The sequence below is a fragment of the Acinonyx jubatus genome, chromosome A1 (assembly GCF_027475565.1).
Source record: "Acinonyx jubatus isolate Ajub_Pintada_27869175 chromosome A1, VMU_Ajub_asm_v1.0, whole genome shotgun sequence".
NCBI lineage: Eukaryota > Metazoa > Chordata > Mammalia > Carnivora > Felidae > Acinonyx > Acinonyx jubatus.
The window spans coordinates 131,157,618-131,185,013 of NC_069380.1; the positions used below are offsets into that span (position 1 = coordinate 131,157,618).

The following is a 27,396-nucleotide window of genomic DNA, read 5'->3' on the forward strand; positions in this document are numbered from 1 at the left end:
AAAAGTACATCATTAAATATAAAAGAAGGTGAGAGAATGAGAATAGCTACTAATATGAAAATCTAAAAGCACATTAAAAGAGTTATATTTTAGTTCCCAAATCATATCCATGTGAACTATCTACCTTACACCTAGGGAGAAGTTAGGTACTTAAAGGCCTGGCCCGTAAAATATTAAGAACTCAACATAATATTGTAGTCATACTTAAATCAGATACTAATAGAAAACAATGACAGCTTACCTTACAGAAGGAATTGCTGAACATTTCTGTCAAAGGCTGTGAAACTGCAAGATGAGTATCTTCTGGGCTGATTTTAAAAACTGTCTCCAAGCACTGAATTGCAACTTGAAATAAATTTGAATAGTGAAAAAGAAAATTAGCAACCTAAAAAAAGAAACAACCTCTTTTTTTCTGGTAGAAATCTGCACTCCGTGTAATCTGTGGTAATTCAGTATTTATGATCACAGAACATAAGGAAAACTAAATGGTTCAGCTACATAGAGACTTCTGTTTATAGATCAGCTGTTGAAGGAAGACAACTTGATTTCTTATTCCTCACTTAAAGAAAGATGTTACCTAGAATATAATTTCTCAATATATCTATTACATCATATTCTTGCTGAAGCCAGTCACTAACAGTAAGTAATTCCTCCCTGCCAATATATATTATCCACCAATGTTCTAATGTTTTGAATAAAACAAACAAAATAAATCTTCTTTCTTTTATGTGAGAAACAGAATTCTCAACCTGACCAAAAACAGTAACAGAAACAGCACTAAATATTAATCCTGGTATATTTACTTAGATAGATAGGTTGGCTTTAAAAAATTCATTCATGCATACAAATTTACCCTAAGCACCTACTACATGCAAGATGGTAGAAATACAGCAGTTAATCTAAAGACAAAAATCACTATTCATGTGATGAAGCTTACATTTAATAGAAGGAGTCAGAGAAACACAAAAGTACACAGCATGTTAAATGGTGATAAGGTGTGTCATCTGCATTTGGTATATGACAAGATAACTGATATGGCCAGGGTATGGACAGGGTAGAAAGACACGATGGGAGATGATGCTAGAAAGCAAGTCTGTTATTGGATGACAAGGCACCTCACATAACATTCTTAAAGAATGTGCACTTCACTCTACGGGCAAATGGAGAGCCATTAAAGAACTCAGTGAAAGAGAATAACATAACTGGATTTGTGTTTAGAACTACAAGTCTGTGAATGGATAAAGAAGATGTGGTATATATATAAAATGGAGTATTACTTGCCAATCAAAAAGAATGAAATCTTGCCATTTGCAACTACGTGGATGGAACTAAAGGGTATTATGCTAAGTGACATTAGTCAGTCAGAGAAAGACAAGTGTCATATGACTTCACTCATATGAGTACTTTAAGACACAGAACAGATGAACATAAGGGAAGGGAAGCAAAAATAATGTAAAAACAGGGAGGGGACAAAACATAAGAGACTCTTAAATATGGAGAACAAACAGAGGGGTTGTGGGGGGGGGATGGGCTAAATGGGCAAGGGGCATTAAGGAATCTACTCCTGAAATTATTGTTGCACTATCTGCTAACTAATTTGGATGTAATTTTAAAAAACAAAATTAATTTAAAAAAGAAAAAAAAAAAGAACTACAAGTCTGATAGGAATGCAGAGAATGAATTAGAATAAGACAAGCTGAAGGAGAAAATGGAAGCAGAAAACCAAGTGGGTTCTTACTTAAACGATCTAAACATAAGGAGTCCAAACCAGGGCAATCACAGGGAAGAAAGATAACCTGTCCTCTCTACAAGTACTCACTGAGGTGAATGGAGGCAGATTCTCATCTTGAGAATTCTCTCCTTTGAAAAGGAATTCTTTCCTGGCTCCACAAGATGAGAATGTAGCCACAGTGTCCAGTGTACTTCCAAGCAGTATGGAATAGATTCACAAATATTTATGTATGACTTTCATTATTATTTGTATGCAATATATTTAAACTAAAAACACAACAGAACAAAAACACTTCACCCGTTACTCTCACCTCCATGCCCCACCTCTGACAACCACCAATCTCTTTTCTGTATCTATGTGCTTGCTTTGTTTATTTACTAGCGTTGCACATATAAGAGAGATCATTGAGTATTCATCTCCCTCTGTCTGATTGATTATAGATTCATTGATACTTGTGTATGACTTTTAAAGGATACATTATGTATTAATTATGGCCCTGAGAAAAACACCTCTGTCATAATAGAAATACTATTACTATCACTATCCACAGAACAGTTCTCCTTAGAAAAGGGACTGGATTGGGGCACCTGGGTGGCTCAGTCACTTAAGCGTCCAACTTTGGCTCAGGTCATGATCTCATGGTTTGTGAGTCTGAGCCCTGTATCAGGCTTTCTGCTCTCAGCAAAGAGCCAGCTTCAGATCCTCTCCCTCTCTCTCTGCCCCTCCCCTGCACGCGCTTTCTCTCCCTATCAAAAATAAATAAACATTGGGGCACCTGGGTGGCTCAGTGGGTTAAGTGTCTGACTTCGGCTGGGGTCATGATCTCGCGGTCTGTGAGTTCAAGCCCTGCATCAGGCTCTGTGCTGACAGCTAGAGCCTGGAGCCTGCTTCAGATTCTGTGTCTCCCTCTCTCTCTGCCCCTCTTCCGCTCACACTCTGTCTCTCTCTCTCAAAAATAAATAAACATTAAAAAAATTTTTAAATAAATAAATAAACACTAATAAGCAACTAAGTTACCAACCACAAGAAGTCAGAGTGCCTTTAACATAGAAAATAATCTGCTGTTTACCCATTCCTCATCCTCTCAATTTCTATTCTTGCCAAGCGCTTGTTTTCACACTTTAGTTGCTCCAGCACTAAAAACATTGGGCTACAAGAAAATATGCTCCCACTGCCATGAAGTCAGTTAATGTAAACAACAACAATAATAATGGTAAATGTGTCTGTTTATGTGTATATATTGATTCTTGATCAATATCTTTCCTCCCTGATCAGACTGGTCATTTCCTTTACTGTACCATGTAAACTCATACTGGTACATGTTTCTATTATTTTACTTATCATACTATAGGACATGCTCTTAAATGTCTATCTCCCACATTAGACTGTCTCCATGAGGATAAGGCCTATACCTTATTCATCTCTGACTTTAACATATATGGCAAATAGTAGGTATTCAATAAAGTTAATCTACTTCTTTGTTTACAATGGAAGTATAGTTAAATTACAGAGGAAATAACAACAATAAAATCTGTAGAGTAGGGCCCTTCTGCACTCCAAAACATTAGTTCACAGCCATGGGAAAAAAGGATAGTCCACAACCAAGTCTTTAACCAAAAACCAGAGTATGTAACTTCAGTGCTAAACACTGACAGGTGAAAAGTCCATGTGGTAACTAAGGGATTTTTATGCTCTATCTTGTTGAGGCAATTCAGTCTAGCTCCTTTATCTCTGTGGCCACTGATCTTAAAACACATGTCTTGTACATACTAGACACAATTAAATATCATTAAAGGAGGTGGATGTTTTGTTTTAAACACAATTACTTGCTGTGTGTTTTTTCAAACCGCTTTACTGAAGTATGGTTGACATATGAAAAGCTATTCATATTTAACATCTATAACTCGATGAATTTGAGGATCAGTATACACCTGTGGAACCATTACCACCATTGAATCCAGAGACATACTCATCACCTCCCAAAGTTTGCTCTTATCACTTTTATTATGTGTGTTGTAAGAACACTTAACCTAGGTTCTATATTCCTACCAAATTTTAAGTATATAACAACTGATGATAAGCACTGTGAAGAGTAGTAAGCCTCTAGAACTTGATTATCTTGCATAAGTGAAACTTTGTACTCTTTGACAATCACCTCCCCATTTTCTCCTTCCCCGGCTCTGGCAACCACCATTCTGCTCCCTGCTTCTATGAGTTTGACTGTTTTAGATTCTCTGTATAAGCAAAAAGAATTGTTTGATAGGTAAACCTAGCTGCCAAAGTGTTTAACCTTGATGACGTTAGTGTAGATGGACAGATTGAGGCAAAGGCCCAACTGGAACGGGTTCAAGAAAAAAGAGAAGAAGGGGAATTAGAAAAGGCATAGACTGCTCTTTCAAAGAGTTTTCCAGCAAAAGGAAGACAAAAAAGCATGAAGTATTATGTGGGGTGAGGCTAATATGGCAAAAACTCAGGACTACCTTATTATTTATCCAGCCAAAAACAATTAAATAACCGAGGTACAATAATTTATCTTACTTTTACCTCAAGATTCTCACTTATGAAACAAGGATTATTACATTCAATCCTCCTTTGAGGAGGTCGTACTCATGAATAAGTCATACACTATAAACAAATACTGTATATAAATATTGTTCCCCTTTAGCACCAAACAATAATAGTGTGTTTGGTACTGATGAGGAGAAGGACAGTGAAGAACTCTATTCAACACCTACCACATCCTACCTGTTCAGCACTTTATTCAAAAGTTTCCATACTCTAGTTACCTGCCATGACTGATTCTGATTCTCCTAACAAATCTGTCTGATGGAGAAGAGGCAGACAGTTTCCCTTAACAGACTTAGAAATAAAGATATAGTCCAACTAACTGATATGCCCAGGATCCTTCGATTCATTCAATTCACCAATTCAATTCAACCCATGTTTACTGTACTTACACTATATTACATGCAGTTCAATGTGTCAGGTACTTTTGTACATGCGCTAGATAGATTAGTGAATAAAACAGAAAAGATCTCTGACCTCTTGGGGCTGACATTCAGGGACAGGGGTGAAGAGCGAGGCTATAAGCAATAAAAAGTAGAGAAGGGTGAAGATATGGGAGTACAGAGAGCAAAGCAGGGAAGCAGGTTCCAGATGTAACAGTGTGCCCAGGGTACGCCTCATTCAGAAAACAGATTTGACAAAGACTCAAAGAAGATGGGGGTATTACCATTATCTAGAAGAACAACATTCTAAGCAGAAAAAATAACCAGAACAGAAGCCTTTAGGAAAGAGGATTTTGTGTATTCAGAGTTAGGAAGCCAATTTGCCTAAAGCCAAATGAGAAAGGCGAAGAGTCTGTGAACAACACATTACAGAAGCCTGAGTTATATAAATACTTTAAACAATGACTAAGTAGCATGAAGAAGTCACTGCAAGATTTTGAGTAGAGAAATGATAGACTCTTTTTTTTAAGATTTTATTTTTTTAATTTTTAAAAAATGTTGGCTTATTTTTAAGTGTGGGAAAGAGACAGAGACAGAGCATGAGCAGGGGAGGGCAGAGAGAGAGGGAGAGACAAAATCCAAAGCAGGCTCCAGGCTCCAAGCTGTCAGCACAGAGCCGGACGCGGGGTTCGAGCTCACAAAGTCCAAGATCATGACCTGAGCAGAAGTTGGATGCTTAATGGACTAAGCCATGCAGGCGCCCCTTAAGATTTTATTTTCATGTAATGTCTACACCCACGTGAGGCTGGAACTTACAACCATGAGATCAAGAGTCGCACATTCTACTGACTGAGCCACCCAGGGGCCCCTGACATACTGTTTTAAAATATTAATGGTAGCTGTATTGGGAATAGTCAACAAAGCTGCAAGGACAAAAGCAGAGAGATCAGTTGGAGGCTATTACATTAAAAAAGATGAGAAATACTTAATTATATCCATGGGTGACATCAGTGGAGATGGGAAGAAACAGTTAAGACTCTAATTTTGAAAGTACAGCCAACAGGATTTACTAAATGATTAAAGGCAGAGTCCAAGAGAAAGAGTTCAGAATGATGCCCAAGTTTGGGGCCTAAGCAACTGAAAAGATAGAGTTGCCATCAACTGAGATAAGGAACAGATTTTGGGTGGGAGGATCAGGAGTTCAGTCTTGGAAATGTTCACTTTGAGATGCCTATTACACATAGAAGTAGAGATATCTAGTAGGCAGTTGGATATAAAAATCTGCAGTTCAGAAGGAAGGTCTTAGTTAAATGCCAAGAAACTGAATGACATCATCAAAAAAGTAAGTGTAGGGGCACCTGGGTGGCTCGGTCAGTTAACTGTCCAGCTTCGGCACAGGGCATGATTTTATGGTTTGTGAGTTCAAGCCCCGTGTCAGGCTCTCTGCTGACAGCTCAGAGCCTGGAGCCTGCTTGGGATTCTGTGTCTCCTTCTCTCTCTCCCCCTCCCTCACTCACATTCTGTCTCTCTTTGTCTCTCAAAAATGAATAAACGTTTAAAAAAAAAAAAACATAAGCATAGATAATGAAGAGAAGATCAAGCACTATACCTTGGGCACTCCAGGTCAGGGAAGAGATGAGAAACTAGCAAAGGAGACAGAAGGAGCAAGCAATAAGAAGAAAACCAAGAGAGTGTGAGGAGGTATCCTGGAAGCCAAGTGAATCAAATATATGACAGCGGGGCAGGGGTGGGGGCTGTGAGATGAGGGATATCATCAGCTTTATCAACAGCAGCTAAAAAGACACATGAAGACTGACAACTGATCACTGAACTAAATAACTCAGCAATTACTGATGACTTTGATGAGAAGACTATGGGTGGAGAGGCTGAAACAAAGGCCAAACTGGAATGGGTACAAGAAAGAATAAGAGAGGAATTTTAAAAAGTATAGATAATTCTTTCAACGAGGTTTCCAGCAAAAGCAAGACAATAAAAGTAGGCAGTAGTTTGGAAATAGGGGGTAATATGGCAAGAGTAATTAGCTGTTGTTTTTGTTTTTTTAGGAAGTGAGAAACAATGAAAAGTATATTCTGATAAAAATGATCCAACATAGAGTGAAAATCTGCTGATGTAAGACAAGAAGGGTAGAATAACTAGAGCGATATCCCAGAGTAGGTGAGACAGGATGGAATCAGACCCAGTGTGCCAGTAAAGAGGTTCCATTTAGAAAAGACAATGGATAGTTCATCTGTGGTATCTTAATCTTGTTTCAGCCTCTCTAACAGAATACCATAGACTGGGTGGCTTATAAGCAACAGAAATGTATTTCTCATAGTTCTGGAGGCTGGGAAGTCCAAGATTAAGGTGCTGGTAAATTCAATGTCTAATGAGAACCTGCCTTCTGGTTCATCGATGGTACCTCTTCACTGTGTCCTCACATGGTAGAAAGAGTAAAGGAGTTCTTTGGGGTCACTTTATAAGAGCACTAACTTCAATCATGAAGGCTCCACCTCCTAATACCCTCACACTGGGCATTAGATTTCAACATATGAATTTTGAGAAAACACAAACATTTAGTCCATACATAGCATATAATAGTTAGCCAAGCAAGCAGAATATGTAGGGGTGTACATGCTGGTGGGTGGGTAGATGGGGTAGGGGGAGTCTGTGGAAGTTGTTTTCTTATTCCTTCAATTATCTTGGTAGGGTAAGAAGGAAGCTCATGAACTAAAAGTGAGTACAGAGGAGGAGATTTGAGAGTTTGAGAAGATGGGAGAAAGTGTTAAAGTGGTGGTCTAGGAGAGCAAAAGTGTGAATGAACTTGGAAGAGACAGTGTGATTGCCAGGCAGCATGACAGGTCCACCTGAGGCTCATGATGATGAAATCAAAGTGGGATCGATCGGCAAAGTTATAGGTTTTGTTCCATCTATACAAAGTCACATGGACATGAGCACATAGTAGGTGGAGAGCTGAATTTAAACAAGGTTGGGTTTTACAAGAAAGGGAGAGATGTACAATGCATGAACATAATTATGAACCAGGGTATTTAAATGGGGTAAGAAAAGGGGTATGAAAGGTAAGGGATCAACATACTGGAGGTATTGGTAGGGTCAAGAATTGTTGAGGTAGCGATTTTAGAGGGAGTGAGTTGGAAAGACAGGCAGTAGTGGTCAGGAAGTGTTATGTTGACGATAGAGATTATGGGGAGAATGCAGTTTCAGTAATGATAATGCCCAGGGAAGAGTTTCTCACCGTTGGCACTGCTGACATTTTGGACTTTGTTTTGGGGTCCATCCTGTGCATTATAGTATGTTTAGCAATTTCCAGGGCCTCTACCCACTAGATGCCATAGAGCAGCCCCCCACTGGTGACAATCAAAAATATCTCCAGATGTTGCAAAATCATCCTGAGTTGAGAACCACTAGTCTAGGGTATGGCCAAACAGCTGACTGGTTGAGATCACTGGAGGAGAGGCCAAGGAACAGAAGTATTGAGAGAACTCAAAGAATCACCTATGAGTACACTGCAACTGCCAAGAATTAAGACAGGAGTAGTACTAGAAAGAGTGACAGAGGGCAGGAGCCACATGAAGTAGATGTCGGTAGATGATGACAATTAGGTGTGGGTGACAAAATCTGATGAAAAAGCTCAAAGCTGATAAGGCTATAATTCTTCACCACTATGGGAAGGCTGGTACTAGAACTCAGGCTCCTTTCCTAGAGCTTTTTTAAATGTCTAGAAGGTGGGCAGACTTCTCCACATGATTTCATACTCAATTAAATTAGACTCACAGAGTCAAAAATAGGGGTCGGTCAAAAACAATTGGCACTATTTCCGACTGCCATACATAACAAACAGATGAAGGCACATATTTTTGGCTGAAGACCATCCTAAAAATAGGGCATAACATCTTGATTTTTAGAAACCTCTCAATTTTCTTTCTGGCCCTTAAAAGTATTATACTGCTTTGATTAGGAAAGAAACATCTTTTATTAAATAATTGCATTTATGTGTTTATTACTGAGAAACCATAACTAACACTTTCTTTAGATAACCAGTCACCTTTACCTTCACATAGTCTAACTGAGGACAAAAAGATTTTAATATGAAATGAACCAACTGCAATGTTCTCCAACTGTGTGTCACCTGCTCCTCTCACTGCCACCTGGAAAGACAGCATCTCACCAGATTGCAAGCAGATTTAGAGCAAATGCCAATTTTCATCCCCACCTCTTAAAAGCATATTCACAATGGAAGTGCCTACTGAAATTAATAGAGGGATCCCTTTTATAGGAGAAATAGCTTCAAGATGACAAAATCAAATTGTAAAACTTATTAAATTCTCCCAAATGCACTGTCTCATTGCAATAATTAAGTCTTTAGGCCACAAGGAAGGTATACTCATTGAACCTCCACAAGCTCATCTGCAGAATTCAATCTTTCCATGGTTATAGTGAATTTAAATTTTATAATGCATAAATGTGAAGCAGAAAAGATGGTGTCAAGGAAACACATGATGCTTTCATGCAAGTCTCACTCAACTTTACAGATTACCAAATCTAATATTTAAAGCTTACATAAAACAAGGGTAAAATCCTCTCATTTTCAAGTGTCCAAATAGAACGTTGTTAGAGTTTAATTGTGATGTAATTATTAGACTTTTACATACTGCTTTTATGATGACTAAGGTATTTTCATATATCAATCCTAAACGAGATGCTTTCCTAACAGGAAGACACAAGATCTTCAGAATAAAAACCAGGATTTAAATGTCAGCTTTGCCACATTTCGCTGTTATGTTACTTAATCTATCTGGTTTCATTTATTATCTGTTAAATGAGGATAATACTAACTTGGCAGTTACTATAAAGAAAAAATTCCCCACAGTGTGAACAGCATAGTTCTGACACATACTAGGTCCTCAATAAGTGAATCACAGTCCTCCTATTGTATTGTTAATTAAAACCAAACAAGCCTCAGAGAATGGACACAGGATCTCTCTTCTCAAAAGATCAACAAAACATTATCATTTTGTTATTATAGGTCATAAAGTCAGGCTTATAGCTATTTTAGTCTTTATTTATAATACAAATGAACAAAAAGCGCTCATGCCTACCTTCCAAACTTTCTTGTTCATCCGAAGTATAAGCATCCATCTGACTTTGTTCCCGTAAGAAACGAATAACTGCATAAACTAAGTGCTTGATAGATGACATTTTAAAAGCTTAAATGCTTTTCCTTGATAAGAAAAAGGAAAACACTGATCTAAGTTATTTTAAAGAATTAGGAAAGTTATAAATAACAAGGGTTATAAATTACATCAAAAGTAAAAAGCAAAAACAAAACCTGCATTACCTTCATTCTTCTTTTAAAAGTCAGGAGAACACAAAGTATTGTTATGATAATATATCACATATTTTGATTTATACCCAGTAGTATTAGATTATGTTAAAACTTGCAAAAGTAGAATTTTTCTCAAAACATGTACCACACAAGCTTAGACACTAACTCACTGGATCTTTTTTTTTTTTTTTAATTTTTTAACATTTATTTTTTGAGAGACAGAGACAGAGTGTGAGCAGTGGAGGGGCAGAGAGAGAGAGAGAGAGAGAGTCACTGACTACCTCACTGTATTTTTTTTTTAATGTTTATTTATTTTTTGAGAGACAGAGTGTGAGCGGTGAAGGGCAAAGAAAGAGAGGGAGTCACAGAATCCAAAACAGGCTCCAGGCTCCGAACTGCAGGCTCTGAGCTGTCAGCACAGAGCCCGATGGGGGGCTGGAACCCTGGAACTGTGGGATCATGACCTCAGCAGAAGTCAGACGCTTAACCGACTGAGCCACCCATGCGCCCCATTATCTCATTATATCTTAACAGTATATATGGTACAGATACGGATAAGGACAGGGGTACAGATACAGAAGTAGAAATCCCCAAAAGGCCTCAGTACTATGTTGAGGGAGATTTCATACTGCTGACTCAGATGCTCATCTACAATAAGCATCTTCGTCTATTTCATGAGATTTTTTTTAAATGTATGCATAATTTACACTGCACCAACTTTTTTAGGCTGAGACTGTTACTTGAGGAGGAAGTATATTAATGAAAGGGTGTTCAACTATTGAGTGTCATTCTTAATAAAAATAGCATTTCTATTTAATCTAGATATGTCGGAAAATCATTGCCTAAATCGATGGATACTACACACCGACCAGTGCTCTCTGCAGTAGCTGTGCTCTCGTGGACAAGCTGGAAGCTCCCGGTCATGTTCATTCACATGGAATACTATCGCATCCAAACAGTGGCGCAGGGCCAGCCGGCATTAATGGCTTATTTCCACTAAATCGCATCATCCATCTGTTCTCCAGGTTCCCTAATCCAAAGCCAGGGTGTGGTACCCGCCGCCAGGATGTTTATTATTTCTAGGCTTATTCTAAAGGCAAGCCCAGTCTTTAGGCCATGGGGTTGCAAGTATTAAATAAGGCCCCAGGGCAGAAGGTGAAAAAAGAATGGGGAGTGAAGAAGGTGAGGAGGGGAAACGAAGATAGCCAATCTCCTCCCGTCTTCTCCCCCTTCTTCTCCCCATAACACATCGACCTCCTACCTCCCTTGGGTACCCGGGCCTCGCTTCGGCCCAGACGGGGTTTGATGCGGGTGCGCGGTGCAGGCCCCACCTGGGGCGGCAGAAGACGCACCCATCCCAGACAGAAGCCCCTTACCAGGCAAGAGGACGCGAGATGGTGGCAGCGGGCCCACGGGCGTCCGTAAACCGGTCCGCCCGCTCGCTGGTCCTCCGAGCTTCAGCCTGGCTCCCGATCGTAGTAGTGCCAGCGGTCGCCAAAACTTCCGCTGCTCTGGGGCCGCCGCCGCCCCTCAGCCCACCCGGCTGTGCGCTTTGCTCCCGGCCAGTGGGTCTCGCCAGAACCGCCCCCGGGGCGGTGCCGGGAGCGCGGGGCGGGGCGCAAGCCGGGGGGGCGGGGCCCAAGTGGGCGCCGGCGTGGTGCTGCCGCACGTGGGAGGGCGCGGGCAGGGCTGGCAGCCACCGCCGCTGTTGCCTCCTCCGCTAGGCCGCCTCTTGGCTCCCGGGCGCCCCGCTTCCCTCAACCCCAAACCGGAGGACAACGCGCCCGCCGCCGCCGCCGCCACCGCCTCTCGGCGCTCCCATGATCGCCCAGTGCCTTTCGGCTGTGCGAGGCCTCCACAGGTATCTCGGTGTGCGGGTTAACCTTGACTGTGGGCCGGGAGTGGTTTTCCGTCCTGTCAGTGCCAAGTGCCTGTGCTCGGGCTTTCCCAAGCGCACCCCTCTGACGCTCCTGGGCCTCTCCCTCCCCGCGGCCCGCATGCTCTGCCCTGAGGGACACCTGGCGCGGGGGAACTTGGGGCCACCTTTCCCTCCTCCGCTCTCTTGGGAAGGCATCCATTCCCCTTTGTTTGGGACTGCCTCAGCTGCAGTCAGCGAGACTGGTCACAGGCCCGGCCCAAAATGAATGCAGAAGGATGGTTCGGATAAGAAAATCGTTTGACTTCCCCCCCGCCCCCCATCCAGAACTGCAGACCTCTTATTGAAAGTGCCGGCAGCTGTAGACTCAGGAATAGGGATTCTAATTTGCCCCTCACGCACATCATTAGCATACAAATCGTTTAACGTCCTTGCAAGATGAAACCGCTATGGTTTTGCGGCTTTTCTCCGTCCATGCTTTCTAATTTCCTTTTTATTTACCTCTTCCCCATAAAACATTCGGCCTCTTGCTGGGGCAAATTGACTTGGCCCAAAATGGAGGAAATTATTGCTTGGACACGGTTTGGGGCAGCCTCAGCTGCTGTTTTGGATTGCTTCCTAGCTCCCAAGCCACACCCCTCTGCAACAGACCAGTAGCAAGATGGTGAGAGAATTAAATTCTTTGCTTGGATGCGCTAGATGGAGTGGTTTTCAGAAACAATGCCTCTACCACTCCCATTCCCGAAGACAGCCTTGAACTGTACATCCTAATGAAGATCCAACAGAAAAAAGGAAATGTGTCTTTCTTGCTAGATACTTATAAAACTACTTTGGGAAATGTTAAGCATTCAACCTTTTTAACAGTTTTCTGTTGTACATGGTCACTCCTCCGTGAGGAGCTTTATGTTGCTCAGTCCTTATACTTATGGTGCGTCCAAGGGACAGTAGTAATTATAAAGAGTTAATGTGATGGTTTTGGCCATATTTCACGCTGTCCTTTTAGTCTGCAGGCTGCAAGTGATAACAACTTCAAAAGCAGCTATACCAACCAGTGAAGATAAATAATGCAGGTGTAAGAAGAGAGAATAAATATCGTGTAAGATACCGATTCTCAAACTTTTTAGCCCCAAGACCTCTTTACCTTACAAAAATCATTGAGGACCTAAGAGCTTCTGTTTATGTGGGTTGTACTAGATCTATCCATATTAACCATATTAGAAATGAAAACTAGGGAATTGTAAAGTATTTATTAGTTTATTTATAAAACAATAACTCATTACATGCACAAATAACATTTCATTAAAAATGAAACTATTTTCCAAACTATTTTCCAAAACTCCTCCAAAAACATGAGTAAGAAGAGTGGAATTGTGGGTTTTTTTTTCCTTTTCTTCAGCTTTTTTTTTATTGTTGTAAAATATACATAACTTAACATTTGACATTTTAATCATTTTTAAGTGCAAGATTCAGTGGCATTAAGAACTTAAACATTGTTGTGCAACCATTACCATTATCTGTCTCCAGATCTTTTTCATCATCCTAAAGTGAAACTCTGTACCCATTAAACAATAACTCCTCATTCTCTTCTTTCCCATCCCTGGTAACCACTATTCTTTCTGTCTATGAATTTTACTTTTTTAGGTACCTCATACAAGTAGAATCATAAAGTATTTGTGACTGGCTTATTTGAGTTAGCATAATGTTTTTAAGTTTCATCCATGTACTTAGGTCAGAATTTCCTTCCTTTTTAAAGCTGAATAATATTCCATTGTCTGGATATGTGACATTTGTTTGTCATCTGTCCATGGACATTTGGGTTGTTTCCACCTTTTGTCTATGTGTGACTTAATAGAAAATAGCTGAATTCTTACATCTGCTTCTGCATTTGATATGTTACACTGTTTTGGTTTAAGATGAAAAAAATTCCACCTCCCATTCATATATATTTGGAAAAACTACTTTTCTTTTTAAATTTATTTATTTTTTGAGAGAGACAGAGACAAAGTGAGCAGGGGAGGGGCAGGGAGAGAAGGAAAGAAAATCCCAAGCAGTCCCCTCACTGTCATGGGGCTTGAACCCATGAACCGTGAGATCATGACCTGAGCTGAAACCAAGAGTCACACACTTAAATGCCTGAGCCACCCAGGCACCCCTGGGACTACTTTTTAAAAGTAATCATGGATATGCTTTATATCATACCAAAGTTTGATATGTGGTAGTGTTTTAAAGATTAGTTTCAATGCAGAATATGAAACTACCCATGTACTTTTCTTACTCTATCATATTAAAATCCATGTGTCTATCTTAGATTTTAAACGGATCTTTTACCCATGATTTTCAAATACCAAACATTGGTTACTTGGAAAATAGCAGTTCACTCTGTTAAACAGATCTTCCTAATGTTGATACATTACGTTTTACAATATCAAATCATATTCCCTAATATCATCATCCATCTCATCATAAATGTCTCGAAGTATTAGGGAACTAGCAAGCTCACAATGCCAGATACACTTTTTCAAAATTCTAATTTTCATTTTAAAGCTGACATTTTATCACTGCTAACAAATACTGTCAGTTCCTTGAAGTGACAGGCTCATTTTGTTACATTTTTTGAGAGAATTTCTGCAGCAAAAATGCTGTATGCATACATTGCCACACATACACATTCAGTGATTGAGATTTAATAAAATTAAACATTTTACTATTTCATGAAAGTGAAATTGACATTAATTTTTAGCATGAGTGAGTGGTCGTAAAGAGTATAATGACTACTAAGACATTTTGGTGCCACTGCCTTGATTTGTTCTAAGGTGCCAATGATTTTATCTACCATTGCTTCTTACCATCAGTACAAATGTTGACCAAGTGAACAAAGTAAATAATATCATAGTATTATCATGAAATACTTTTTTTTTTTTAATGTTTATTTATTTTTGGGACAGAGAGAGAGAGCATGAACGGGGGAGGGGCAGAGAGAGAGGGAGACACAGAATCGGAAACAGGCTCCAGGCTCTGAGCCATCAGCCCAGAGCCTGACGTGGGGCTCGAACTCACAGACCGCGAGATCGTGACCTGGCTGAAGTCGGACGCTTAACCGACTGCGCCACCCAGGCGCCCCTATCATGAAATACTTTTAACCTCACAGATGACTTGAAATGGTCTCAAGGACCCCTCTCCATATTCCCATCCCCAAGGATTGCAAACCACATTTTGAGAACCACTGGTCTGTGTTACTCAGATTTTTTTTTTTTTCTGAGAGAGGTGTGAGAGCAGGGGAGGGGGGCAGAGAGAGAGGGAAAGAGAGAATCCCAAGTGGGCTCCACACAGAGCCCATTGAGAAGCTTGAACCCATGAACCATGAGATCATGACCTGAGCTGAAACCAAGAGTCAGATGCTTAACTGACTGAGCCACCCAAGTGCCCCTTGTTACTCAAATTCTTTGTTTATGTGTGGAAGAAAATAAATATATAGAAAGCCATGCAATTATTATCTTGTTAGAAGCTGGTAATCAGGGGTACCTGGGTGGCTTAGTTGGTTAAGTGTCGACTCTTGATCTTGGCTCAGGTTATGATCTCACAGTTTGTGAGTTCAAGCCCCACATTGGGCTCTGTGCTGACAGTGCAGAGCCTGCTTGGATTCTCTCTCTCTCCTTCTCTTTGTCTGCCCCTCCCCTGCTCGTGCACTCTCCTCTCTCTCTCTCTCTGTCTCTCTGTCTCTCTCAATAAATAAACTTTAAAAAAAAGCTGGTGATCAACTATAGCAACTATTTTATTACTTAACAGCATAATATTACAGTTAATCAACATATACAGTAGTAGTAGTCATTATATTACAGCATTTGTGAGTGAGTTAATCACAATATCTTTGTTTCAAACTGTATCCTCCAAAAAACAGTCGATACTAGGCAACATGGAAGGCCTCTGTGTTCTCTTGATATATTTTTCCTAATTTCTTCCGACACTTGGGAGTTCATTTTAGTGTTTTAAAGTGACCAGGTTTTTATTTACTGACTTAAGATTCTTCTTGTGTTTTCCTGTTGGCAGAGCTGCTATATATCCCCTTCCAAAGCCATTTGAGCAGCCCATATCATTGATGGATTACTAGGCTAAGTTCTTGGGAATGAGGGGACTGAGAATCTGAAGACATTATGCTTGCTGTTGAGATAACCTATGACCTTAAGTAAATCACTCAATATCTTGGATCTCTCAAATTCCTTATTTTGTAAAATGAAAAGGACTAGACTAAATCTAAGATTTCTTTCAACTTGTGTTGCCATAGCAATTAAACCAGGAGAATTTCCCTTCCTACCTCATCTAAATTGCACAGAATTTGAGCCAAGCAGAATCTAATGTAGAGTGAGGGATGGATCATGGCATGATCAAAAAGACAAATGGGAAAGATGACTCAACAATATTTAGTCCAGATTATGCCTATAATGGCCCTCGTTTCCTCATTCAATTAAAAAAACCCTTGGTTTTAAAAATTATGACAGCAATGCGTGTTCACTGTGGAAAACTAGAAAATATTGACAAGCAAAAGAAACAAGTCCACCGATCCAGAAGAGCCATGTGTTAATAGCTTCCAAAATCTTTTCTACATAGATGTTTTTGTTTTTACAAATATGAGATTATACCATATTTATTATAATTTTTATGTACTGCAAGCACTCTTCCATAATATAAAGAGTTACAATATAGTCCATTTGGAAATGTATGATAATTAATCCCTACTTTTGGATATAACTCTTCCCAACTTCTTGCTGAGTAATAGTGCTTAGATAAACATTCTTGCTATTAGGTCTTTTTCCAAATCCTTAATTATTTCATCAATATAAGTTTTTAGCAAAGGAATTTGTACATCAGAGGCCTTTGATGCACATCTTTCAGGCCTTTGGTACCTATTTTTTTCCAAAAAGTTTCGACCAAATTTCACTCTTACCAGTGGAGTTTATAAATGCTAGTTTCCTACACGATTACCAACACTGAGCATTTTAATATTTTTTATCCTTACCAATTAGTTAAGTAGAACTTTTCTTATTGTTTTTTTAAATGTTTATTTTTTAATGTTTATTTTTGAGAGAGAGAGAGAAAGTGCAAGTGGGGAAAGCGGGAGAGAGGATCCAAAGTGGGCTCCGCCTTTACAGCAACGAGCAGCCAGATGCAGGGCTTGGACTCATGAACCATGACCTGAGCCGAAGTCACTCAACCAACAGCCATCCAGATGCCCTGAAACTTTTCTTATTATAATTTACATTCACTTGCACTTTTTTTTTTTTTGAGAGTTTATTTGGTGAGTTTAATTCTCTCATAAAATTTCAGGACTTGTGATCTGAAGACCAAAAAAGTTCCTTGTTTTCTTTTTCCTTTTTTAAAAAATATTTATTCGTTTTGAGAGAATGCACACACACATGCAAGCAGTAGAGGGGCAGAGAGGGAGAGGGAGAGAATACCGAGCGGGCTCCTTGCTGTCAGTGCAGAGCTTGACACGGCCCTCGATCCCACAAAGGAGGAAATAATGACCTAAGCCGAAACTAAGAGTTATATGCTTAACCGTTTAACTGACTGAGTCACCCAGGCATTCCCAATTTATTCATATGGGAAGTCTTAGAAAGTCAGACAAATTAAATTATAGTTATTCATAAACTTAACATTTATGTATCTTAACTGTAATTAAATAAAATCGAGATTGTCTCCCCAAATCCAGTAGATAGAAACCCCAGAATTTTACAATGGTGCTAAAAAAAAAATACTAATGGAGAAAAGGTTTTAAGTTACAAATATCAAAGGTTACACATTAGTTGTATAAATGGATTTTAAAATGTTGTAAAGGAGGATTTTTATTGTTGCTCTTTACCCCTGGTTTTGCACAGAAACGTCCTAGTACTTTCTCATGTTTAAATAATATCACTTCTTTGGTTAAGACGAAAGAGAGAACTTCTGTGGAGAGAAGCACCTAGATTAAAGTATGAAGAACCAAGGAAATTGATGCTTATTGGGCACATATGTATATGCCACACTCTGCTTTAGAAAGGCAGGTAGTATAGTACTCTAGACTAGACTAGAATAATCTGTAGCCTGCTTGCCTCTGCCACTGACTAGCACTGTGATCTTAGGCAGAGTTACTTAATTTTTCTGTGTTTATTTCTTCATCAGCAAGCTGAAATTGATTGGCTGATTTTTTTCACTCGCCAAATATTTACTGAGTATTATGTGCCAAACATTATTCTAGGTCTAGTGATACAGTGATGAACAAAGCAGCCCCAAATCCTTATGTTCGTGGGGCTTATGTTCTTTCTAACGGGAAAGACAGATAAGGAAAATACAGCATATGTTAAATGGGAAAATGTGCTAGGGGGCAAAAAATAAAGCAGGATAGATGGGTATTTAGTATTGGTGACTTTACAGGAGAGGGCTCAGTGAGAAGCTGGTATTGTGCCTGATGTGTTTGAGAACTCGAAGAGGCCATTGTGACTGGAGTGGAGTACAGGAGATGAGATAAGAGAGGGAAAAATTGTACTCATCTGTAGTAGAAAAACAGTTGTTCCTTCTCCTAGGAGGCCTTTTACTACTCACACAGAACTTTTGGCTTATGACAATTAGGTCACCAAATGTGTGTGGAAGTTTTCTTCACAGCAAGCAATTCTCTGCCTCACCAGCTGGGTGTCCTACATTTTAACTTAATTCTGACACTGTCTACCTGGAGATACCATCAGATCCCCCAGGTTAAGGGCTGGCTCCACAAGTCTGCTAACCCAACTCCAGATGCCAATTTCAAGTCCATGTTGTTTCCACTGCTTCTGTCCTATTGGCTATAAGTCTCAGGTTCCCATGACTCCCTCCTTGGGTTCAATTAATTTGCTAGAGTAGCTCCCAGAACTCAGGAAACATGTTTACCAGTTAAAGGACATTATTGTAAGGATGCAGATGAAGAGATACTGAGGTCTGAGCACAGGAGCTTCTGTCTCTTTGAAGTTGGGGTGCATCATCCTCCTGGAACATGGCCGTGTTCACCAAACTAGAAGCTCTCCAAACCCCTTATTATTGGGATTTTGATGGAGGTTTCATGAGGTAGTCATGATATGTCGTTAATTCCATTTTCAGCCCTTCTCCCTTCTCAAGAGAATGGGAGGGAAGGCTAAAAATTTCAATCTTCTAATCATGGCTGTTTTTGGTGACCAGCCCTCATCTAGGAGCCTATCCAGTCACTTCATCAGAACAAAAGACACTCCTATCAGCCAGGACATTTCAAGGCTTTCAGGAGCCCTGTGTCGGGAACCAGCGTCAGAAACCAAATATTACAACAAAAGATGATCCTAGTGCCCTTATCACTTAGGAAGTAATAAGGTTTTTAGGAGCTCATTGCCAAGAATCAGGGGCAGAGACCAATATATATTCGCTGTTGTCTCATATCACCTGTTTAAGATTGAGAGTAAATAAATATAGAGTACTTTGAACATTACTTGACTATATCCATTACTATTGCCAAAATAATGCTATGTAGCAAACCAAATCTCGGGAGTATAGTGATAAATGTTTATGTTGCTGACACACGTTGTGTTTGCAGGGCAGTTTTTCTGGTCTTGACCAGGATCATTCCACCTATCAGCCATGGATTGTGTAGGCAGCTCTGTTGATCTTGGCTGAGCTGCGTCATATATTTGGGGATCTGGGATGGCAAAAGTTGGGGCCGTTTGGCTCTCTTTCACATTCTCTCTCATCCTCCAAGAGGCTAATTCTGACTTGTTCTTATGGCGATGGCAGGGTTCCATGAGAGTGGAAGTGTATACAGGCCTCCTGAAGTTTAGGCTCAAACTGGAGTACCATCAACTATGCCACATTATGCTGGCCAGAGCAACTCCCAAAGACAGACTATCCTGATGGGAGGAGCAGCAAACTCAAAATTGTAAGAAGTCATAGGTACATAGAGGGGTGAAATGGAGGTCATTTTAGCATTTGGTCTACAATATTGGCACATCAAAGCTCAATATATGTTAGCTATTATTTTCATGTTTGTGAATTACCTGGTTGGATTTTGGAGGTTTTTAAATTCAGAGTATTAATTTGTAATAGCCCTTCATAAATGTTGCAATTTTTTTTTAAATTTTTTTTTTAGTCTTTGAATTTTGGGGTGGATTGTTCCCGCTTTTTGTTCTACACAAGTTAAAATTTTTATGTAATCAAGTATATCAGTTTTTTGTTTGTTTTTTTTTAATGACTTCTGCCTTTGGTCATGTGCCTAGAATGTCCTTCTACCCCAAGATTAGAATTTTTTTAAATCACCTGACTTTTCTTCTAGTACTTTTATGTTTCATTTTGCATATTTGAAACCTTTATCTATCATGAATGTTGACTTTTTTGAAATGACTTTTCTAATTATTAAGTGAAACCAAAAGAAAATCAACATAAACTGAAGGAAGTATGAGAAACTCCAGCTTACAAAATTGGGGTTTCTGATTACCTCAGTGTACATTGGAAGATCCTATCCCATTCCACCTACTTGGCACTCAAAAGGATATCCTTCTATTTCCAAGCCACACATAGCTGGTGTCTTTGATACCTAATCGTATTTAACCTCAAGACTAAGAGGAAAATTCTTTTTCTGCCTCACATCTTTTATTTTTTCTTCCTGTTCCCCCACCCACCACCTTTAGGGTAACAATCAATTTGTTCTCTGTAGTTAAGAGTCTGTTTCTTGGTTTGCCTCTCTCTCCGTTTTTTTTCCCCCTTTGCGCATTTGTTTTGTTTCTTAAATTCCACATGAGTGAAATTCATATAGTATTTGTTTTTCTCTGACTGACTTATCTCACTTAGTATAATACACTCTTGCTCCATCCATGTCATTGGAAATGGCAAGATTTTATTCTTTTTTATGGCTGAGTAATATTCCATTGTGTGTGTATGTGTGTGTATACGTATATATTATATGTGTATATATACATATTTTCACACACATACACAAACACACAATACAACATCTTCCTTATCCATTCTTCAGTCAATAGATACTTAGGCTGTTTCCATACCTTAGCTTTTGTAGATAATGCTGCTATAAACAGCAGAGTGCATGTATCCCTTTGAATTAGTATTTTTGTATTCTCTGAGTAAATATACCTAGTAATGCAACTGTTGGGCCACAGGGTAGCTCTATTTTTAACTTAAAAAAAATTTTTTTAAGGTTTATTTATTTATTTTGAGTGAGTGACAGAGAGAGAGAGAGAGAGAGAGAGAGAGAGAGAGACTCTCAAGCAGGCTCTGCACCATCAGCACAGAGCCCATTGTGGGGCTCGAACTCACAAACTGTGAGATCATGACCTGAGCCGAAATCAGTAGTTGGACACTTAACTGACTTAGCCACTCAGGCGCCCCTCTGTTTTTTTTGAGGAACCTCCATACTGTTTTCCAGACTTGCTACACGAGTTTGCATTCCCACCAGCAGTGCAAAAGGCTTCCTCTTTAGGAGTAGGTTTTTTATGCTTTGAGTATGCTACACCATACATAAGGATGTAGCTACAAAAATATTTACAGAAACATTCCTCTCATTTACCTGGTCTTCCCAAGTTTCCAAGCACAACAAAAGAAGACAAGTTCCAATGCTTAAAAACATTACAAGTCTCTGTTTTATATTTGCTAGTATCTTGTGACTAAAGCAAGTCGAATGGTCAAACCTAGACTCAAGGGTGGAGATAACTCTTGATGGAAAAAAACTGCTGTGGGGCACCTGGCTGGCTCAGTCGGAAGAGCGTGTAACTCTTGATCTCATGGTCCTGAGTTTGAGCTTCACATTGGGTGTAGAGATTACTAAAAAAAAAATTTTTATTACTTAGAAGAAAAAACTGCTGAATTGTATTACAGTAGGTTATGCTGACAGAGATAGGAAAATTTTATAGATATTTTTGCAGTCTATTACATAGCTTAAGTAGTATTCAGGAAAAAAAATTATCTTTAAATACATTAGCAAAGAAGAAAGATTTGAGTTTTTATCTCAGAAAGCCAGAAAGGGAACAGCAGTTTAAACCCAAAGAAAATAGAAGGCAATAATAAAAAGCAAAAAGCAATGATACAGAAAACAAACACACAATAGGGAAATTCAACAAAGCCAAAGTTTGTCCCTTAAAAATATGATAAAATCGATTGACTTAGGTTAGCAAGAAAAATGAGGGAATACATATACATCAATAAAAGGATTAAAATGAGGAATGTCACTAAAGATTGTACAGATGGTCAAAGATGAGAGTATAAAGAAGTGTTTGCCGATATATTTGAAAATTTAGATAAATGGAAAAATTATTTGAACAATATAACATTAAGATGGACACCAAAAGAGATAGAAAATCTTTTATTTATTAAAGAAACTATTTTTGTATTGAAAGATTTTCCACAAAGAAAACTCTAGACCCATATGGCTTCAGCAGTGAATTCTTCCAAATATCTAAGGAATAATACCAGTCATACATAATCATTTCCAAAGAAGCAAAAAATAGTCGATACTTCCTAACTAATTTTATGAGACTACAAACCCTCATTCCACAAATTCAAGAGGACACTACAAGGAAAAACCAGTGGGCTTTTGTAAGTTTGAAAAAATTAGAAAATCAATCCATGAAATTAACCAATTAATGGAATAAAGGAAAAAAATCATGTGATTATTATGCGAGATGCATAAAAAGAATTTGATAAAATTTAATATCCATCCATAATTTAAAAAAAATTGCAAAACCAAGAACAGAAGGACTTCTTTAACTTCATAAAGTATATATTTTTTAAGCCTATGTGAAACTTCATACATAGTAGTAAAATTACTTTTAAAAAGCCTGCCTGAGATCAGGAATGAGGCAGAGATGACCGTTTTTACTATGTATATTCAATGTTGTCCTTGAGGGTTCAGCCAGTGCAATAATTTAAGGAAAAAAAAAAAAAGATGGAAAGATTGGAAAGGAAGAAATAAAACTGTCATTTTTTTGCAATGACATAATTGTGAGTATAGAAAATTCAAAGGATAAAATATTAGAATGAATGTTTTATATCCATGGACATAAGATCAACATACAAATTGAATTATAGGTCTATTCCTTAGCAAGATACAATCGGAAAGTGAAATTTTCAAATTATATAAGTAAAAATAGAATTAAAAACTTTAAATATCTAGGAACAAATCAAAAAATATAAAACATCAGCAAACTACAAAACATTTGTGAAAAGAATGAAAGTCTAAGTAAATGAAAAGCAAGTTCTAAAAAACAGATCTAAAACAAAAGATCCAAGTAAATGAAAGGAGATGTCAGTTTGGGATTGGACTACTGAAGATAGAAACTTTATTTTCTGTCCACCTTCTTTCCATTTTGTTTGCCTTTGGGAAAGAGCAGCTTAAGGCCAGTCAGTAGTTGTTCGTACCCATTCAGTGGCCTCAGCAGTGGGAGCTGCTGACCAATCTTCAGTGGCAGATTAAGTGCTCCAGTCTTCAGTCTTCAGTCTTCAGTGGGAAACTGCTGAATAGACATAGAGGGAACCTGCAGGCCTTCAGACTAGCCTACGACTTCAGGTTGAGTAGCAGTGAACTCAGGAGCAGGAGCAGTCCATTCACCCTGAAATTCCTCCTTGGTCACAGCATTTTCAATAGTGGCCTGCTCTTTTCAATCTCTTCAGGGTATCTGTAGAGGTAGAGATCAGGCATTGACCTCCCATGGGTGTTTACGGGAAATGGTGACATGCATCCACTGCATCAGACCCACTCAGCGAGCTCCCTTGTTGCAAGGGATGCTATGGTGATGTCCATATAGCACAGAGGAGAGTCTGTTACACAGAGCGATGGTAGGCTGGTTAATATAAGATGCTTCTGTAAGAGGCTGGTGGTCAGCCCTGGAATCAGTAAGCACCAGAAGTCCCTGCTCCTGGAAGGCTGCAGGATCTGGTTAGTGAAGTTTCCAGGAGTGAAGTTGTCAGCAATAGGAGTGGCTCCAGTAGCAGCAGCAAACTTCAGCACAGCTCGCTGGCCAGTATTCTTGGGTGATATGACACTGACATCAAGCAGGGTTTTCAATGGCAACAATGGCACAAGCTGCCAACAGAAGCTTCTCCCAGGTTCTCTTCAGTTATGATGTAGATACCATCACTTTTCCTTTTGTAGATACACTGTTCCATCTGGAAGTCAAGGTTGGTACCACCTAAGTGGGTTCCTGCTGCAAGGAATTTGAGGATATTCTCCTCCTTCACTTGTAGGACATCAGGGCTCCAGACATTGTGAAAGTTTCCCTTTAAGTTACAACGGGAACACAAAACAACATGGTATCAACCCCTCCCTGGGTAGCACAGAAAGGTGGACTACTGAATGCAGGAGAATTGTCAATTTCCCCTAATTTAACCTTTAGATTCAATAAAATCCCAATCAAAATCCCAGAAGAACTTTTTGTGGAAATTGACATGCGTTGTCTAAAATTTAAAATGGAAACATAAAGGGCCAAGAATAGCAAAACACAAACTTGAAAAATAACAAGTTAGAGGATTTAAGCTACTAAATACCAAGGTATTACAAAGCTACAGTCATTCAAAAACAAAACAAGGGGCGCCTGGGTGGCTCAGTTGGTTAAGCATCTGACTTCAGCTCAGGTCAGGACCTCACAGTCTGTGAGTTTGAGCCCCGCGTCAGGCTCTGTGCTGACAGCTCAGAGCCTGGAGCCTGCTTCAGATTCTGTGTCTCCCTCTCTCTCTGCCCCTTCCCCGCTCATGCTCTGTCTCTCTCTGTCTCAAAAATAAATAAAAACATTTAAAAAAAAATTTAAAAAGAACAAAACAAAACACAGTTTTGTATTGGTGCAAGAATAGAAAAATAGATGAAGGAACAGAGTCTAGAAATAAACTTAATACATACTTGACAACTATTATAATATTTGGTGTGCAGTACTGTAGTAGGGGAAAGGAGGGCTTTTTTTGAATAAATAAATGCATATTCATACAGAAAGAGATGAACCCTTTTTTTTCCCCTTTAATCCTTTTTTCTTTCTTTCTTTCTTTTTTTTTGAGAAAGAGACAGAGTGTGAGCAGGGGAAAGGCAGAGAGAGAGGGAGACACAGATTCTGAAGCAGGCTCCAGGCTCTGAGCTGTCAGCACAGAGCCCGAAGCTGGGCTCGAACTCACTGACCATGAGGTCATAACCTGGGCCAAAGTCAAAAACTTAACCGATTGAGCCACCCAGGCACCCCTCTTTTTTTCTTCCTTCCTTTCGTCCTTCCTTCTTGCTTTCTTAACTTTTAGTTTAAATTCCTGTTAGTCAACATACAGTCTAGTATTAGTTTCAGGTGTACAATATAGTGATTCAACACTTCCATGCAACACCTGGTGCTCATCACAACAAGAGCTCTCCTTAATCCCAGTCACCTATTTTACCCATCTCTCCACCTCCCTTCCCTCTGGTAACCATCAGTTCTCTATAGTTAAGAATCTGTTTCCCCTTTGTTCATTTTTTTCCCCCCTTTGTTTTTTTTTCCCTTTGTTCGTTTGTATTTTTTTTTCCCTTTGTTCGTTTGTATTGTTTCTTAAATTCTACCTATGAATGAAACTCATATGGTATTTGTCTTTCTCTGACTTATTTCACTTAGCATAATGCTCTCTGGCTCCATCCATGTCGTTGCAAATGGAAAGATTTTATTTTTTATAGCTGAGTTATATTCATTTATATGTATGTATATATATGATGATATATAATATATACAATGATATAATGCAAAGGAATATTACATATATATGTGTGTGTGTGTGTGTATATATATATATATATATATATGACATATACATACATGCACACACACACATACCCCATATCTTCTTATTCCATTCATCCCTCATTGGACACTTGAGCTGTTTCCATAATTTGGCTATTGTAGATAATGTTGCTATAAACATCATGGTGCATGTATCAATTTGAATTAGTGTTCTTGTATTCCTTTGATAAATATCCAGTAGTGCAATTGCTGGATCATAGGGTAGTTCTATTTTTAGCTTTTTGAGGAGCCTTCATACTGTTTTCCAGAATGACTTACCAGCTTGCATTCCCACCAGGGTGCAAAAGGCTTCCCCTTTGGCCACATCCTTGCCAACACCTGTGGTTTCTTTTTTTAAATGTTTTTAATGTTTTTTTTTTCTTTTATTTTTGAGAGAGAGAGAAAGCAGGGGAAGGGCAGAGAGAGAGGGAGACAGAGGATCTGAAGTGGGTTCTTCACTGTCAGTATAGAGCCCCGTGATGGGCTCAAACTCAAGAACCTTGAGATCATGAACTGAGCTGAAGTCAGACACTTAACTGACTGAGCCACCCAGACTTGTGTTGTTAATTTTAGCCATTCTGATAGGTGTGAGGTGATATCTCATTGTAGTTTATATTTTGCACTTCCTTGATGATAAATGATGTTGACCATCATGTGTCTGTTGACCATCTGTATGTCTTCTTTGGAAAATGTCTATTCATGCCATCTGCCCATTTAAAAAAATTTTTTTTTCTTTGAATACTTTTCTAAAATTTAAGTTAATTAACATAGTGTAGTATTGGTTTCAGGAGTAGAATTTAGTGATTCATCACTTACATATAGCACACAAAGCCTATCACAAGTGCCTTCCTTAATTACCATCACCCATTTAACCCATCCCCCACACCCAATACCCCTCCAACAACCCTCAGTTTGTTGTCTATATTTAAGAGACTCTTATGGTTTGCCTCCCTATCATTATATTTATTATTTTTCCTTCCCTTCCCTATGTTCATCTATTTTGTTTCTTAATTTCCACATATGTTTCTTAAATTCCACATATGAGTGACATCATATGGTATTTATCTTTCACTGACTTATTTCACTTAGCATAATGCACTCTAGTTCCATCCATGTCGTTGCAAATTTCTGCCCATTTTTTAATTGGATTATTTGTTTTTTGGATGTTGAGTTTGATAAGTTATTTATACATTTTGGATACTAACCCTTTATCAGATATGTCATTTTCAAATATATTCTTCCATTGTATAGGTTACCTTTTAGTTTTATTGACTGTTTCATTCACTGTAAAGAAGCTTTTTAGTTTCCAATATGTTATTTTTGCTTTTGTTTCCAGAGACATATCTAGAAAGAAGTTTGCTACAGCCGATGTCAAAGAAGTTACTGCCTGTGTTCTCTTCTACAGTTTTTAAGGTTTTAGGTCTCACATTTAGGTCTTTAATCCATTTTTTTTGTGTGGGATTTCAATTTTTTTTAATTTAATTTTTTTTTAATTTACATCCAAATTAGCATATAGTGCAACAATGATTTCAAGAGTAGATTCCTTAGTGCCCCTTACCCATTTAGCCCATCCCCCCTCCCACAGCCCCTCCAGTAACCCTCTGTTTGTTCTCCATATTTAAGAGTCTCTTATGTTTTGTCCCCTCCCTGTTTTTACATTATTTTTGCTTCTCTTCCCTTATGTTCATCTGTTCTGTGTCTTAAAGTCCTCATATGAGTGAAGTCATATGATACTTGTC

At 38.9% G+C, this 27,396-nt stretch overlaps 2 protein-coding genes and 1 pseudogene across 3 annotated transcripts in view; 1 reads left to right on the forward strand and 2 right to left on the reverse strand.

Moving 5' to 3' along the window:
• The window catches only part of SGTB (small glutamine rich tetratricopeptide repeat co-chaperone beta), a 49,365-nt gene extending 37,641 nt beyond the window's left edge, over positions 1–11,724 (reverse strand). Inside the window, exons 1-3 of one of the 2 annotated variants that reach the window (XM_015065329.3) lie at positions 11,401–11,724; positions 9,798–9,919; positions 242–345 (exon numbers count right to left, since the gene is read on the reverse strand). In XM_015065329.3, coding sequence (XP_014920815.1) covers positions 242–345; positions 9,798–9,897 — 204 coding nt within the window. In that variant the 5' untranslated portion in view covers positions 9,898–9,919; positions 11,401–11,724. The remainder of the gene's footprint in view (positions 1–241; positions 346–9,797; positions 9,920–11,400) is intronic. The other variant, XM_015065328.3, reaches the window with a different exon arrangement.
• The window catches only part of NLN (neurolysin), a 99,035-nt gene continuing 83,333 nt past the window's right edge, over positions 11,695–27,396 (forward strand). The window contains exon 1 of the mRNA XM_015065330.3: positions 11,695–11,885. Within this exon, the coding sequence (XP_014920816.1) occupies positions 11,845–11,885 (41 nt within the window). The 5' untranslated portion in view covers positions 11,695–11,844. The remainder of the gene's footprint in view (positions 11,886–27,396) is intronic.
• On the reverse strand, positions 23,268–25,984 carry LOC106968877 (40S ribosomal protein SA-like; annotated as a pseudogene).